This window comes from Thamnophis elegans, chromosome 6 (genome assembly GCF_009769535.1).
Source record: "Thamnophis elegans isolate rThaEle1 chromosome 6, rThaEle1.pri, whole genome shotgun sequence".
In the NCBI taxonomy this organism is placed as follows: domain Eukaryota; kingdom Metazoa; phylum Chordata; class Lepidosauria; order Squamata; family Colubridae; genus Thamnophis; species Thamnophis elegans.
The window spans coordinates 23,596,414-23,615,003 of record NC_045546.1 but is presented as its reverse complement, the minus strand read 5'-3'; the positions used below and the strand labels follow the sequence as shown (position 1 = coordinate 23,615,003).

The window sequence follows — 18,590 nt, the reverse complement described above, 5'->3', positions numbered from 1 at the left end:
ACATCTACTACAAAAAAAGTAGGATTTGAGGTGAAAGTTCAGCTAAGAGTTCTTGGCATTATAGGCAGAGAGACAACTTAACCAACTCAACCTCCTTAACCATAGTATGCTGAAGCAAAAAATACCTACCGTGTTTCCCCAAAAAGAAGACAGGGTCTTTTGATCCCAAAATAAGCACTTGGCTTTATTTTCAGAGGGGTCTTATTATTTTTGAGGTGCAGGAGGCGGTGAGCGTGGTCACCTCATGGCTGCTGCTGTGTTGCAATATTTTCAAATAGGGCTTATTTTCAGGGGAGGGATTATTGTAACCGCATGCACTCAAAAGCCTGATTGGGCTTATTATCCAGGGAGGTCTTATTTTCAGGGAAACAGGGTACTGTGCTTGAATCTGTTTTGAAAGTAGTTCATTTCTCTCTCTCTCTCTCTCTCTCTCTCTCTCTCTCTCTCTCTCCCCCTCCCTCCCTCCCTCCCTCTGTGTGTGTGTGTGTGTTTGTATGTTTATGCACATACACTATATTGCCAAAAGTATTCGCTCACCTGCCTTTACTCGCATATGAACTTGGATTGGATTGGATTTATTACATTTATATGCCGCCCTTTTCCCCGAAGGGGACTCAGGGCGGCTCACAATTCAGTCAGGGAAGGGGGTACAGACAGGGGGATAAAAAGATGAACATAACAATACAAAATTTAAAAACACACAACAACCATACCATTCGAGAAGGGGGGCAAAAGCTCTTTAGCCCCATGTTACTTACTGTAAGTGACATCCCATTCCTAATCCATAGGGTTCAATATGACGTTGGTCCACCCTTTGCAACTATAACAGCTTCAACTCTTCTGGGAAGGCTGTCCACAAGGTTTAGGAGTGTGTTTATGGAAATTTTTGACCATTTTTCCAGAAGCGCATTTGTGAGATCACACAACTGATGTTGGATGAGTTTACGTGGCCTACCACTTCGTGGCTGAGTTGCTGTCATTCCCAAACACTTCTACGTTCTTATAATACAGCTGACAGTTGACTGTGGAATATTTAGGAGCGAGGAAATTTCACGACTGGATTTATTGCACAGGTGGCATCCTATCACAGTTCCATGCTGGAATTCACTGAGCTCCTGAGAGGGACCTATTGTTTCACAAATGTTTGTAAAAACAGTCTGCATGCCTAGGTACTTGATTGTATACACCTGTGGACATGGAAGTGATTGGAACACCTGATTCTGATTATTTGGATGGGTGAGCGAATACTTTTGGCAATATAGTGTACATAGAATGTTTGCATACAAAAATGGTTACGAGATGTGTTCTTCAGCAACTTTTAGAGGAAAATCTTATACAAGTAATTTATTATTACATTATATACCATATTTTCCAGAGTATAAGATGCTCCATAGTTTAAAATGCACCTTAGTTTTTAGGGAGGAAAACAAGAAAAAAAAAATCTGCCTATGCCTACCAGCATCCATCTGGCTAGCGTCCTTAGCAAACAGCCTGGTCAGCTTCAGCACATTAGTTCGTTGGTTGTGAGCATGCATATGCGGGCTCTAAACAGGTCTAAAACACGATGTGTGGAGGCCAAAGGGTGGGGGGCTGGCAGATGGGCGGGGCTACATTTGGTGTATAAGATGCACCCAAATTTTGACCCTCTTTTAGGGGGGAAAACCATGTCTTAAACTCTGAAAAATATGGTATGTCATAAAATTCAACAGCAAACAGAAATATACTGCTAACACCCAACAAGGGATTAAGTATTCTTCTTTGTTTCTCTGCAACAGATATATCTGGACTGAACATCAAGTTGTCGGACTTACGATTGGCTGTCTTGCTTTGATTGCTCTGGACTCTGTCACTTGATTTGCTTGAGATTGAGGAGACACTGGAGCTCCTGACAAAACCAAATGTGGCGAGTTTAGCTGGCGGCAACCGTGAATAACCAGGAGGGCGAAGTCCGGACTGACATGGCTTTGGAAGATTCGATTTTGCAGCATTTGAACTTGGACCATTTTTAAGATCAACTGGAAAATAAAATAAAATTATTGCATACATTTTTTTTTTTAAAAAAAGTGGAGATATATTGTTGGATCTTGTCAGAACAAACAAGAATGGCATTGAAAAGAAAACCATCCCTTAGAACTTCTTGGCCATCCCAAATTTATTTAGTTATAAATCAACCCAGATTGGAGTAAAACATTAAAACATACTGTGCAAATGGCAAGCAAGGAGAAAAAAAGAATTTCCATGATAGTGATCATTAGGAAGCTGAAAATAAGGGAGCCTATGTCCTAATGTCTTTAAACAAATCTGTTTTTTTTTCAAAAGAAACTAGATAAGAGATTTTTTTCCCTGCCTGTTCAATGATATAAGAATCCAGGGACATCAAACATTTGAAATCCTCTGAAATTCAGGACAGACAAAAAAATTGACAGCTAGCATAAAGTCAAAAATCTCTTCCACTAAATCTGGCAAGAGTCGCCACATTAGAAAGATTGAAACAAGTTTGAACAAGTCATTTTTCTAGTTTAAATTCATTTCATCTTATTTCCACACTCTTTTATGTTTGTGTGTTTATTTTAAGAAATATGTGATTAATAGATTGTTCTAATTTTCATGCACATTGAAACTAACACACTGATTTGATGTACAATTTTTTAAATATATTGGAATGCAATCATATTGGAATGTAATACACATCCTTTCATTACTATACATATTGTGTATACATTTGTTCATTAGATAACTGAATTACAAAATTCAGAAGAATGCAAAATCCGATATATAATTTTGCTTCAATTAATATGTGAATTGAGGAAATACAATTCTATTCCTAAATTCGACCCATAAAAGTGGCTTAAATCAATTAATGATGTATAAGGCAGCCAAAAGTTCTGGGTCAGGACCGGAAGCTCCAAACGTCCCAGGCCCAACTGATAGGAAATGAAACAGAAGACTGCTATTGCATTAACTCCTTGATTGTAGCTTATCATGGACATCTCATAGTATGATGGACTGAAACAGCTATTGATTTGACCCAAGCGAGGTCTTTTATCACCTTAGTAATGAAACACAGCCAGGATTCTGACTGTTTCGATTCAACAAAAGAAAGAAAATGGGTATGAAGGGTTGCCAAAATGTGTAAAATGAGTATGTATTCTTAATATCTATTAGACCAGGGGTATCAAACTGATGTCATCATGGCAGTATTACGTGATGTATCGGGACATTTTCCCTCTTCGCTAAACCAGGCGGGGGCATGGCCAGTGTGTGACATATCCAAGAGTGAGCCGTGAGTTTGACAGTCCTGTATTAGATCTTCAAGATAGACCAGACTAAGATACCAATGTTCTATAGATCAATATTACCTTTATTGTAACAGAATCTTGCAAGACTGAATGTGCTTCCCCCTTCCTCTCTTTAGCTTGTGAACTAAGGAGGTACTTGTATGAGATGTTTATTTACATTACTTTCTTGGCTTGTATTTGTATTTGTATTTGTATTTATTAATGCTTATAGGCCGCCCTTTTCCCTGAGGGGACTCAGGGCGGCTTACATAAAATGAGGGGGGGGGGGGTATACAGACAATAGACACAAACAATACATAGAAGTAAAATAGTAAGCAACATTCATTCATCATTCGGGTGGGGACAGTTATCTTTGTCCCCAGGCCTGACGGGCTAGCCAGGTCTTAAGGGCTGTGCGGAAGGTCTGGACGGTGGTGAGGGTACGAATCTCCACGGGGAGATCGTTCCAAAGGGTCGGAGCTACTACTGAAAAGGCTCTCCTCCGTGTAGTTGCCAGTCGGCACTGACTGGCAGATGGAACTCGGAGGAGGCCTAATCTATGTGATCTAATTGGTCGCAGGGAGGTAATTGGCAGGAGGCGGTCTCTCAAGTATGCAGACCCACTACCATGAAGGGCTTTATGAGTGACAAGTAGCACCTTGAAGCGCACCTGGAGATCAACAGGTAGCCAGCGCAGCTCGTGGAGGATAGGTGTTATGTGGGTGAACCGAGGTGCACCCACAATCACTCGCGCGGCTGCGTTCTGGACTAGCTGAAGTCACCGGATGCTCTTCAAGGGCAGCCCCATGTAGAGCACATTGCAGTATTCCAGCCTAGAGGTCACAAGGGCCCGAGTGACTGTTGTGAGGGCCTCCCGGTTCAGGTAGGGTCGCAACTGGCGCACCAGGCGAACCTGGGCAAATGCCCCCCTGGTCACAGCCGTCAAATGGTGGTCAAAAGTCAGCTGTGGATCCAGGAGGACTCCCAAGTTGCGAACCCTCTCTGAGGGGTATAAAATTTGACCCCCCAGCCTGAGCGATGGAACACTGATCGAATTATTGGGAGGAAAGCACAACAGCCACTCAGTCTTCTCCGGGTTGAGTACAAGCTTGTTAGCCCTCATCCAGTCCATAACGGCCTCAAGACCTCGGTTCATCACGTCCACCGCTTCATTGAGTTGGCACGGGGCGGACAGATACAATTGAGTATCGTCCGCGTATTGATGGTATCTTATCCCGTGCCTCCGAATGATCTCACCCAGCGGTTTCATGTAGATGTTAAATAGTAGGGGGGATAAGACCGAACCCTGCGGCACCCCATATGTTAGGGGCCTAGGGGTCGATCTCTGCCCCCCCACTAACACCGACTGCGACCTGTCCGAGAGGTAGGAGGAGAACCACCTTAACACAGTGCCTCCCACCCCCACCTCCCACAGTCGTCGCAGAAGGATACCATGGTCGATGGTATCGAAAGCCGCCGAGAGGTCGAGGAGAACCAGGATGGAGGCATGGCCTCCATCTCTGGCTCTCCAAAGATCATTGGTCAATGCGACCAAAGCGGTTTCTGTGCTGTAACCGGGTCTGAAGCCTGACTGGAAGGGGTCGAGATAGCTTGCTTCCTCCAAGGACCGTTGAAGCTGGAAGGCCACCACCTTCTCGAACAAACCCCTTTTATCTGACTACTGCCTTGGCAATGGCTCTTGCTCCTGTTCTTCAAGACCACTCTCTATGTCCTCTACCGTATCTGTCATGGAAGAAATGGAATAATCCTCTTTAAATTATTTCCTGTAAGGACACAGATTCCATCTTCTTCTTCCTCACATTTGATTTTCTTCCCCCCCTTCCCAATGTGTTATTTTGTTATTGTACTATTTCTTCCAATCTGAGTTAATGAACTTTGCTCTAGTTGACTATTGCTTCAGCCTCTTAAGCAACAGTTTTAATGTTTTAGTGTTCTTTGCTAATAAAATACCCAAATCTGTTAATTTACCCAGATTTTTTTTAATTAATTCCCAGATATAATATTAACGTGGACAGTGAAATTGCAAAAGTTGTGACTTTGACGCTCAGTAGATAGGTGATGAAGGATTAGCTATAAAAAGCAGAATATAGTGAGTTATTTTTAACAAAAGGAAAAAGGATTTTAAAGGTCTTTTAAATCTCTAAGCCAAATAAATTAACCGGGGGGGAGGGGGATACTGCCTTAGTGACAGTGTGAGAAAAGTTGAATTCCAGTGTAGGAAAGGCTTTGAAATTAAAACTGTTACTTCTGTAATATCCTTAAAGGTAAAGTTAAAGGTTCCCCTTGCACATATGTGCTAGTTGTTCTTGACTCTAGGGGGCAGTGCTCATCTCCATTTCAAAGCCGAAGAGTCAGCACTGTCCAAAGACGTCTCCATGGTCATGTGGCCGGCATGAATAAACGCCAAAGGCACATGGAACTCTATTACCTTCCCACCACAGTGGTCCCTATTTTTCTACTTGCATTTTTACATGCTTTTGAACTGCTAGGTTGGCAGAAGCTGGGACAAGTAACGGGAGCTCACTCTGTTACGTGGTGCTAGGGATTCAAACTGCCAACTGCCAAACTTTCTGATCGACAAGTAGTATCCTTATTTATACTATATTTGGAATACAGTATTGGTTGTGTGGACCTTGGTGTTCTCCACGGTTGGCTATTTGCTTGTAGACATTTCACTACCCAACTAGGTGACATTATCAGTGCTATTAAGCATGGGCTTTGTTCCCTATTTATATACAGCAACTTCTCTTGCCTGTGTTGGTGAGGATGTGATTTTCTCCTTGGTAGTTCTTGGTTTCTTTTTACCAAGAAAAGGGCATCCCCATGAAGCTACTATATATAAACAGGGAGTAAATCAAGGGAATATCAAGGACTCCACAGTTCAACCCTGAGCTACATATATTCTCTTCTTTCAGACTTTTAACCTATTTGAAAAAGGCACATGGTACAGCTATAAAAAGTGCAAAAAAGGGCATCCAAATCTCAAATATCTTCTTCATGAGAATATGCCAGAATATCTGTGACTCTTCAGCTTGGTCAAAGGCTGACTATGGTGATGCATAAAATCCTATATAGTCTGGATAAAACTTACAGAGAGAAATATTTTCGCTCTCTGAAAAAAAAAAGACCAGGGCTCATCCAAAAATGTGGTGATGACAAACAATTTGCATACTTTTAAAAGGAGATTAAATTCATTCATAGGGGATATGACTCAAAGGTAACCTTCAACATTCGGGTTATAGGGGAACAATAGGAAAGGAGCATCTTGTGAACATCACAGGCGAATCTAGTTGGGAGGAAGAAAAAGCTGGACCAAAATGGGTCTTGATCTTGGTCCAGCAAAGCTAAATACACTAGGGTACATTAAATGAATGGTGGGACCATTATGACTAAGGCTTGGCCTGTTGTACCTGTTATGAAAGAAAGTTAATGGCAGGCAAGGAAAGTAATTTTGAAGCATCCCCTACATGGAACTACATTTTTCAGTGACAGTTCAGTAAAATTTAATACAAGCTTCTAACAAAGAGTTACAGTAAAGGCACTTACTATTTATTCGTTAGAATTCCCCAACCATCTTTTCAGCAGTATTGAGTGTTCACATATTATATTTATTAGATGCACACAAATAATTGATCTGTACACTGATAAAATTTGCATATAACATTCAACATTTTATGTATACTCTTCCATCAGAACTTAGGGTGGCCCAGACTTTGTTAGCCTTTTGTAAAGCTTTAAAGATGTGGCTATGTGCTTGAGCCCAGAGTCTTGAAAGTGTTAGGGGCCCTGTTACCCATTTGCACTGTTATTTTTTGGGTCATTATTGTGATAATCTTCTATTGGGTATATCTATAATTGGTGAATATTTTTGTGTTTTTATGACATTCGTTATTGTGATATTGTTTGCCAATGCAAGTCCATTAGATTGAGAAGGACAGCTATAGAAATTGAATAAATAAATAAAATTATATAAGATTCAATATTTTTTACAATTGATGTGCACTGCACATTAAGGATCAACAATGTAGTACCTATGAGTCCAGTGTAAATGATGCTTGTATCTGTGCTAACCAAGATGCTGCTTTCTCTGATTTTAATTGTTTGAATTCTTTGGCTAAGACTTAATGCATGATTCACTCTTGATAAAGGAACCCTTAATGAGAATCATTTTGTTTCTGACAGTGACTATATCCAAATATTGTGGCTGATTTATTTTCAGAGCCTGTGGAACAATATCCACATTTCATAACAGCAAGTTTCTTCCTTCAACCTCCATGGGAGTAAATTCATTATTAAAATGAAAAACTTTTGTTATGAGCTGAGCTCCATCTTGCTGTTCTAATGCCCCTGTATAGGCTTCATCTCTGAAAATGTGACAACTTTGTGTTTGAAAAAGAATACAAAATGATATTTAAAACATGTTTAATTCTTTTTTTTTCTTTAATGGATGTTTTAATTAATACATTTCAATCATAAACATCCCTTTTTCAGATCTGCCAAAATAAGCAGAACAACATTTCAAAATGATCATCAGAATATCTTAGCTCCTGGCTTTTTGAAGACAGTCACAGATTTAATCATTATACCATAGTATGCATTCTACAAAAACCAGCGTCTTTGAACACTTTGCTAGTTCTTGTCTGAAAATATGAAAATATTTCCAGGTAAACATTCACTAAAATGATACAAATATAATTCTAGCGCTCTAATGACGCGCAAAACGCACATGCAGTGAACGGGCAGCAATGCCGCCAGCAGCCCACCCCTGCCCTTCAGGTGAGATTGACCACACCCTCCTGACTTTCTGTAAGGGCCTGAAGACCTAACTCTGCCAGACAGCTTGGGGCTCCAAAGGTGGACCATCTCATTTGAGGGGTTTGATGAATTAAGAGGCAATACCACCTCCTCCCCCATGCCTCCTGTTCCTTTCATCCCCATCTTTTAAATATAATTTTACTAGCTGATAACCTGGCGTTGCCTGGGTATTTATTTATAGGGGGGAAATATCCAGACCAAACATAATTTCTAATGTTGGATTTTCCCCCTTACCAGAGGGAGCCCCCTTGTGGGGTACTGTAAGGCCGTTACCCTGGCAACTCCATTGCGCTGTACAGTACAATCATTTTACAGCAGTACAGTAGAAGCCATTTTAAGGCACAACAGGCTGCATCTTAACAGAACACACACCCCAAGGGGTATTAGGGGTATCTTACCCCCATAATATTTTTTTTCCAGAGTAACTCATCTGTGTACCAAGTTTGGTTGAAATTGCTTGAGGTGTTCCAGAATTATGCTGGAACATACACACCACACAGCCATTTATATACATATGCATATATACATATACATATACATATGCATATGCATATACAGTGTGTGTGATTTCTATTTTATCATTTTAGAAATATTTATCTGTTAAGTTTTTAATCTTTTAATACTGTAAGCCACCAAGAATCATTTTGATATGAGATGTGGGGCAAATAAATTTAATAAATAAATGATAACTAAACACTATCAAAAACTCAGATAAGCCACAAAGGCCAACACAGTATGAAACTAAATAACGTATTAATGTCCACATTGAATGATTCTCTGAGGTATAAAGGTACTTCAGTTTCAGCTACTTTATAGATAAACACCATTAGTTTTGCTTAAGAGCCATTACATTCCACACTATGCAAGACTTACATGCTCCCTGTATGAAGATAAAAATCTTTATTACTGCATCTGAATCTGTGGCAGGACACATCCATTATTTAAAGAAATATTTTGTGGTTCTAGCAAATACTGCAAATACTTAGATCATTCGTGCTGAAGCTGCCTTCCTTCAGAAGTCTAGATTCTGGCTCAACATTAGTCACATTAGGTTTAAGAATAGAGATTATTAGCAATTTTTTACTTATCTTCCTGCTTAAATCCCTGCAGCACTTTAATCCTTCATTTCTCTTAATTTAGAATAGTCATAGGAATACTGGTAGCTTTATTAAGCTAAAGGGCAACCAAGCATTTCTCTCCGCGCCCCAACCTTTAAGGAAGAGTTCGCTTCTGCTGACATGTATTGATTTCTTTAAAGCTCATATGAGAGGTTTCCAGTTGAGCTAAAAATCAGAGATTGTAAAAAGCTGTTTATCTTTTGTCTTTTAAATTTAATGTAACTCTGTACTTTGGAAGTACAATACAATACAATACAATAGCAGAGTTGGAAGGGACCTTGGAGGTCTTCTAGTCCAACCCGCTGCCTAGGCAGGAAACCCTATACCATTTCAGACAGATGGCTATCCAACATCTTCTTAAAGTCTTCCAGTGTTGGGGCATTCACAACAATGTTCTAATACAAATTCAAGAAGCATTCTCTATGTGCAAATAATAATAATAATTAAATTAGCAGTGTTTTATTAACATAATATTCATTCCACTGGAATCAAAACCTAAAGAAATCTTGTTTTGGCTGTTCCCAATAGTTTCATCTCGTTCTGAACATTTTTTCAGGTAGCAATCCAGTGGTGGGATTCAAATTTTTTTATTACCGGTTCTGTGGGCGTGACTTTGTGGGCATGGCATGGCTTTGTGGGCATGGCTTTGTGGGCGTGGCAGGGGAAGGATCCTGTAAAATCTCCATTCCCACCCCACTCCAGTGAAAGGTTACTGCAAAAATCTCCATTCCCTTATGATCAGCTGGGACTTGGAAGGCAGAAAATAGATGGGGGCAGGAGCAGTGAGAGACGGCATCTACGAACTGCTCAAAATTTCAGCTACTGGTTCTCCAGAACTGGTCAGAACCTTTGGAATACCACCTCTGGAGCAATCCCTAGTATAAAATTGTTAATCCTTGACTCAAAAGTTTGTGCATCCCTAGTGTAGATGGAAGAGTGGCGTTTGTGAGTATTATGCACATTGCAGATTCAGTCTATAGTCTGCTTTCCTTGTCACATCTATGCCTAACATTACTAACAAAGCTTTCAATCAGAGTCCACTGCAGTCATCCATCTTCTTCTTTATATATTTTAGATGACCAATACAACTCATGAAGCAGAGACATTACATGAGCATACTATGGCTGGTCCATGACAGCCCAGACTGTTGTGTTTTATCAGCAGCTTGGTGAGGGAATTTTCCCTCTCAATCCAACCAGACCATTTTATACATACTTGGTTTGCTGCCTAATCCACAATCAAATCCTGGATGAGGATGGTCTTATTATAACAATAGCATTTAGACTTATATACCGCTTTACAGTGCTTTACAGCACTCTGTAAGTGGTAGCCCAACTCGGCTACATATAAAATTTAGTGAAATCAAATATAACATATTATTATTATTAGCTGTGAATAATTTTTACCCATTTAAAGTATATGATTGCTTTATTTAACAAGTCTGTTTGCATGGCTTTTCCATATAATTTAATCATATATCATTGTTGTAGAAAAGATGGGACACGCAAGCCAGCTCTTCGGAGAAAGAAATGTTTATTGCGCAGGTTCAGAATGAATGGCCTGAACCATGAGTGAAAGTCAGGAAATTCCTTATATAGTTTATCACTTTCAGCAAAAGCCATCTGTTAGTTTTGGAAACACCCCTCAAGATTTTGCCCTTTAGTTACAGAAAGTATGTTTACAGGATGTCATAATAAATAGGTCAGCCAACAGATATACATAGCATGTATTTTGAGGAACTAACAATATGCGTCTACCAAACAGATTAACAGCCAAGCCAGCAAATAGGCTAAAATAGATGCTTCACTTCAGCATATTTCATGTGCAGACTTCCTTCTAACCCATGTCTAACTGCACTATGTCCTAAAAGCAAACTTTGCAATTTCTATATGAACAGTTAAAGCTTAATATCATGAAACCCTAGTTTGGTTCAGGCTTGAGGCCTACTTTGGTTCAGCCTGCCACCTTAGCATGATTACAATAGTGCAATAGAATTGGATAAGCCAGATATTTGTGAGATGGATATTTAAAATATTTTCTCCTGCACTCTTTACAATTTTGTGTTTTAAAAAAATCCATTGAAAAGAGAAAAGTCCATGAAGATTATCCAAGCTCAGGGTTGTTGTTTTTTTCCTGGAGGATCTACCTAGATAGATGGCTGGTTCACAGTACACTTAACCCTAACCCCGTGCTAACCAAGCACAATTGCGGTGTTCACAAAACATACTATGCCCAGATGAATAAATTATTCTATGGCTTAACGTGATGACCTAGCTCACACAACATGCTAACTCTTGGGAGTGAAGAAAACAGCTGGGTTTCCCACAAAATGCTGAACCATAAGCTAATCAACCTCACTTTAGTCTACTCTAGCAAGTTTACATTCACTATTCTCCTGAAAAAAAGATAAGTTAATCAAGCCCTATTTTTCATTAGTCGAAATCAGCAGGGATCTAATTGCCAACTGGTTTCTTGTATGCCTGGAGTCAGAAAATCCTGTCCTTGCATTGCAGCTGCAATTCTATATTCACTACCTTGAGAGTAAGCTCCATTAAACTCAAGGGGGTTTATCTCTGAGTAAACTAAACATTGCATATCAATGTGCAATTTAATATTCTGTTTTTTTTATATTTGTGTTAAATGGTTTGAAAAGCAAAGTGAGAACGTTTTCAGAAAAGCAGGAGTGCCAAAATATAACATATTTTAAGAAATATGCTTTTTGCCCCAATATTCACATGGGATAATAGATATAAGATATAAAGAAATGGAAGTAACATTTCTCTTTTAAAACAATGGAAAAATGAATGCAGAAGCCATTGTGTGAACTCAAAAGCAACAAGACTGAGGTTGATGTTTCTCCCTTGAGATTTTGAAACAAATAGGAACAATATCTACAGCTTTATGATGATAATGTGTGCAATACTTTTTATTCTGTGTGCGATAACAATTTAATAATTATTTTATTGTAGAGAGTATTTTTTTCTCTTATGCAAAATGATTTTATGACTCGATATGGGGTTGAAGTACTATTGGAGAATTGAAACATGCATTTAATCTTTAAACGTATTTATTTTAGTGTCACAAACATTTTAAACCCTACAGACCATTTTCCAGGGAATTATGAATTATGGAGTCTTATGATGTCATCATGTCCCCAACATAATCCCTAATTTGATGGACTCATAGTAGTTTTACCCCAGGGAAAAATAAAGCTGAGGCACTAGCAGATTACAGCTCTTATTTTTCTAAACATGTGCAAAAAGGAGATAATGTTCTCAGAGATAGAAAAAAATGGTGTAAAATGAATGAGCAGCCCTACATTTGCATTAAAATTCATATGATTTGTAGTAGGGATCAAAGTGATGCTAGCAATTGATGAGTGAAAGCAATCTCCATTTAACTTGCATTCATTTAATATTCAGACAGACAAATCCTACTTGATCATATCTGATTACAAGCATTGTTCATTTTTATGGAGGTGCTTTAAAATTCACTCTAACACAAAACCATGTGAATTCTTCAGAAATATTGTAACTGTTCAGTTGCACTTTTTAGTGAAAATAGATCCAATAGCTCACATACAAAAATAAATATTTTCCTAATATATAAACCAGTATGGTGCAGTGGTTAAGACATCGGGCCAGACACCAGGAAACCATGAGTTCTAGTCCATTTTAGGCATAAAGCCAGCTTGGTGATCTCAGCCCTTGAAAGCAGGCAATGGCAAATCATTTCTGAAAATTTTGCCAATAAAACTGCAGAGAATTGTCCAGGCAGTCATCACGAATCAACACTGACGTGAAGGCACCAAAATAAATGCATGAACAAACTAACAATCCACTGTTATATGATTTACATCTTACATTGTAAGCTGTAAATGTATTCATAGTGAAAGGGGTGTTGGCACAGGATAGCATGGGGGAGAAGGCAGATCCCTTGTCATTTTTGCAACACTTGACCAACAATACTACAGATTTTAACTTAGTGTACAAAGAACCCTATAGCTGTGTTCACACAACATGGACAACAAGGTCACATGGTTAGCATGTTATGAATCAGTACGCTTGATACTTTGTGTTACTGTGCACATCCAGAAAATGGATTAATTGAGTAACACAGTCAAAGTGTTGTGTAAACATTCTTAATTTAACCATTTCATTCAGTGGGGCTGTTGATTAAGCAGACTTCCCCAAACCATCTTCCAAAACACAAAATATACTGGTTGGAGATTAGGGGAGATGATGAGAATGTTGGTTTAACACTTCTAGGCAGTATCAGGCAGCAAAACTATAGTGTAAGACTGCAGCACTAACTACTATCCTGTTTCCCTGAAAATAAGACCTCCCTGGATAATAAGCCCAATTGGGCTTTTGAGCGCATGTGCTAAAATAAGCCCTTCCCTGAAAATATTGCAACACAGCAGCAGCTATGAGGTGACCACGCTCGCCACCTCCTGCACCTCAAAAATAATAAGACCTCCCCCAAAATAAGGCCAAGTGCCTATTTTGGGGGTCAAAAGAAAATAAGACCCTGTCTTATTTTCAGGAAAACACTGTATACTTAGACTGATACACTAAGAAGGCAAACTCCTATCATGTTTTAGTCCTGCCTAAATCAAACCAGATAACCAAACCAAACTACAAGCAAATTCATAGATCTATATTGGTGATTTGCTATTATAATTAAAACCTAGACTGGGTTTACTTAAGACAGACTTAATCAGACCACTTAGCGATCTAATTACCCCTCGGGTGCAATATTCTAAATTACCTTTACATTGTAATTAAGTTCAGTTTATTATTATGACTTATGATTTACTAACTCAGCCAAACAGATTAATTGATCACCTGAAGTGTCAGGATGGAATAGCGTTGAACTGGGTATTGGTGCTTGAGGATGGATGCAGCCTGCTGAAGACCTTTGACTGGAAATCAAAATCCTGCTCTTCACAGATGGCAACCTGGAAACAGCACCAAGTCCTAACTGGGGTTTAAGGATCATCGTTGAGCGATAAAAGCTTGGAGGCACCTCATAGTGAGCATATGGCGGAGGACAAAAATTGTCTTTCACCGGCCTTTCTCCAACCTACAGAAATATAAATGTATTTTTTTAATAATTTTATCAAGTATAGTGTTTTAAATTATTACTTTTATAAAAGGAAATTCAAGAAAAATACAGGAGAAATCATAATAAGCATTCACTCAGCTCTTTACAAGGATTGCAGTTAATAATTCTCAGCATGGTTGCTGCTGTGGTAGCTGAGCAGAAATGAAAAATAAATGACACACTAATATATTATAAATTGAATAAAGAATGCTCTGCATTCATAACAGAACATCAAAATATGCAAATATATTTGCTTAGGAAGAAAACAAAAATTTGGCTCATTTGCACCCTGAGTTTATGTCAGAGAGATTCTATGGTCAATTCAGGAGCCATAGAAGTTTCTATGACAATAAATCCCCACAGATTCATTTCTATGAAAGTGAAAATGATGAGAAGAGCTCATTTATTTACATTTTCCCTCGCCATCCTACTTATCTCCTCCACTGTGGGAAAATTAACTATGCCAGTTCCTCTTTGGGCTGATTGAAAAACAAGGGAGATGGGAATCCAAAATCTTCCCCAATTTATCCTTGAAGTATCTGTAACAGTAGGTCTTCTGGAGAATAAGAAGTTCCATTAGTAAATCAATATGAGAATAAATCTAAAGCATCCATGAAAGAGTAAATAAAGGGTTAGGGTTTGAATGGGTTTATTTATAGGCCGCCCTTTTCCCTGAGGGGACTCAGGGCGGCTAACAACTCATAGGAAGGGGGATACAAACAATAACATATAACATTACATATAATTAAAAAGTAAACAACATTCATCCAACATTCGGGTGGGGGCAGATCAATCTCTACCCCCAGGCCTGGCAGGATAGCCAGTTCTTGAGGGCTGCGCGGAAGGTCTGAAGGGTGGTGAGGGTACGGATCCCCACGGGGAGCTCGTTCCAGAGGGTCGGAGCTACCACTGAAAAGGCTCTCCTCCGCGTAGTTAGGGTTAAAGAAGTAAGGGATTGTGCCATGCCATTGAGATACATATTAGACTATACTGTTAAGCCTGGGATTTTTAACCATGTTCATGAATAAGACTTACAGTAATATTTTATTATCCAGATGTTTTACATGAAATATTCTTTTACCTATCTAAAGAATGATAATAAAATACTACTGTAGATATTTACTAACAAGACAAGAATTAAATGATGGTTCAGAGGGAAGATTGGGAAAGAATTTGGAATAAAATTTACACAATAACAAAATCTGTCGTGTACAAAGAAAACAAATATAAAATGTTTTATCATTGGCACTTAGCCTCCATGTGATTGGCAAAAAATTATCTGAACTTAAATCCAAACTATTGGAATAGTAAACAGGCGCAGGGTATCTTCTTTCATGCATGGTGGCCATGCCCGAGTGTTAAAAAATATTGGACTAAAATACAAAAATAGTTACAGGAAATTACAAACACCCAAATAGATCCCAAAGCAGAACTCTTCCTTCTGGAGATTATTAAGGGAAAATATATGAAAGAGATAAAATATTTAATTTTGCACATAATTACAGCAGCGAGAATAGTACTTGCACAATGCTGGAAAAGTGATACCATGCCGACAGACTGTTTGATAATCCAAAAGATTCTTGATTGCGCTGAGATGGATAAACTCACATTGGAGTTAAGGGACAAGGAAGACTCAGAATATTATACAGTTTGGGAAAACTGGTATCGATGGATAAATAATAGGAACATGAAATAGACAGCTTAGAAACACAGTTGTTTAGATATAGGAATAATTAGGAATGTATAAAAATGTATTTGAATGACAAATGGTTATGTTAGTGCTGTCAAAATGGATCGTAACGTATACAAAATTATTTTTAAAGGTATTTGTATTTTAATGTTTTAAATTTTCAATAAAGGTTTTTTGTCAAAAAAAGAATTAAATGATGGCATCTAAGAGAACATGATAAAAGCTAAATGTAGTATCATTCAATGTCTATTTGGAGACAGAATTCTTCATGGTGGATCCTGGAAATTAAATGGTCTCCCCCTCAAGGTGGCGCAGTGGTTAAATGCAGCACTGCAGGCTACTGCTAGATCAGCAGGTCAGCGGTTCAAATCTCACCGGCTCAGGGTTGACTCAGCCTTCCATCCTTCCGAGGTGGGTAAAATGAGGACCCAGATTGTTGGGGGCAATATGCTGACTCTCTGTAAACCGCTTAGAGAGGCCTGAAAGGCCTATGAAGCGGTATATAAGTCTACTGCTATTGCTATTGCTATTGCTCACCCTAAATTTGTGGACCAATGTCAGCTTCAGATCTGCAGAAATTTCACGTCACACTTCAGGTATCTAAAGATCAATTCCAAAAGGCCAAAGAAACATATACATACTGTGACTCACATTATGAACAACTTCCTCATTTTTCTCATCTTCCCTAATACCTTTTCCTATTGGTATCTATGATTTATCACCTGCGGTATCTTATGATTAATGAGTGTAACTCATGATCTATGCTATATGCCCTATCATTTTGTTGTTTTTGTGTACAGCGAGAGCTTTTGCACCGGAGACAAATTCTATGCACTGGAGACAGATTCCCTGTGTGTCCAATCACATTTGGCCAATATAGAATTCTGGTCTATTCTATTTCTTTCTCTACAGTTCTTGCTTTTTCAATTGATGGCTTGATCTAGATATCATAACATTAACTGCAATCAAAAAGCTGTACAACTGATACTTGGGTCATTCAGGAAACTCCCTTATCATTGAAAGCTTCCCTGACATTCCGCAGATTATTGTTAATTCCTGCTACACTCCCCAAACATACCATTCAACTATTTTACTTCTACTTCCTGACATAGTCCAGAGTAGCCTGCAGTCTACAATCTTGGAAACATTGGCAGAAACTCCAAGAACTCATTGACTAGAAGGAATATAGACTTGAAGAACAGAAAAAATACACACCAGGTTTCTGTCCCAGATCAATCTAGCAGTTTCATCTATCATTCCCTCTAAAGGCTAAACCTGTAGTGCAGTAGGAGGGATCTTAAGAGGGAGGAGGAGAGTCTTGTGGCAGTTTGTGATCCAGAAGCTGAAGAACGTCTGAAGAATTGATTAGTCTGAGCCTTGACTCACATCCCAGGAGCTAACTAAACAGAGATTCAGCCACAACAACCTGAGGACACACAGGTACTACTGATTATTCAGCTGATCCAGCTCTTGAGCCCAAGTAATCCATTACCAATTAAGAGCAAAGGAAGTCAAGGCCTGTACTTGAAAGGAAGAAGTGTGACACTGCCAGTTAGTAAATAGAATGGAATAGAATAGAATGGAATAGAATAGAATTCTTTATTAGCCAAGTGTGATTGGACACACAAGGAATTTGTCTTCAGTGCATAAGCTCTCAGTGTGCATAAAAGCTGTAACATCCACAGTTGATAAAGAACATGTCTTTCCCCGACATCGTCTACTTAAAAATATATAAATATTTTTTCTGGGATATAATATGTCTGATAATACAGCCAAGGGCTACAAGATCTAGGCTGCAAAATATGAACATCCCCTAGATCAGTGTTTCTCAACCTTGACGACTTTAAGTCCTGTGGATTTCAAGTCCCAGAATCCCCCAGCCAGCACAGTTGAAGTCCACAGGACTTAAAGTCGCCAAGGTTGAGAAACACTGCCCTAGATGGCTGAAAACAGTGAGAATACACTTTGTCCCTCTGCTGTCATCTAGTGGTTATACAGATGTTTGCAGATAAATACGTTTGTTCTGAATCCACTATTTCCTATCAAAATATCCAAAACTGTTTTACATTTGATTTCATTCAAATTGTTTGAGTTTCTTTCAGCTGGACTACAGCCGACTCAAAACAGATTAACCAAACTTTCAACAATGCAGTATTTTGTATCGAATGTGAAACAACCCTCATTTTCTATTCATGTACATTCCGCATTGTTGGGACTTTTCAATGTCCTGGGCACTAGGTAAATTAGGTAAGTTAAATCAACATAAAAAATAGCGGACAGGGGATTTAGCAAACTGTTTTGATGGCAGATTGAGACCATTAATTTTAAAAGCTAATGTCAAAGCTTCGATTTAAATTCAAAAACAGTTGGCTGTTGGAGAAGGAGATACAGATTGAACCAGTCAAGTGGAGCAAGCCTGCTGGTGAATTGCTGTAAATAATTTCTGAGTATAGAGTCATTTCACTCTCTTTTTTAAAAATAATTTTTTGGGACAGTCTTAAAACTGCTTTTCAGAGCAAGAGAATTTTTGAGCCATGTTTGCATCAGGGCTATATCAGGTGT

The 18,590-nt window shown here is 38.8% G+C and overlaps 1 protein-coding gene across 1 annotated transcript in view; it reads right to left on the bottom strand.

Annotated features, from left to right (window-relative positions):
- The window catches only part of MTUS2 (microtubule associated scaffold protein 2), a 222,546-nt gene that overhangs the window by 200,714 nt on the left and 3,242 nt on the right, over positions 1 to 18,590 (bottom strand). Inside the window, exons 2-3 of the mRNA XM_032220483.1 lie at positions 14,080 to 14,317; positions 1,812 to 2,015 (exon numbers count right to left, since the gene is read on the bottom strand). Coding sequence (XP_032076374.1) covers positions 1,812 to 2,015; positions 14,080 to 14,317 — 442 coding nt within the window. The remainder of the gene's footprint in view (positions 1 to 1,811; positions 2,016 to 14,079; positions 14,318 to 18,590) is intronic.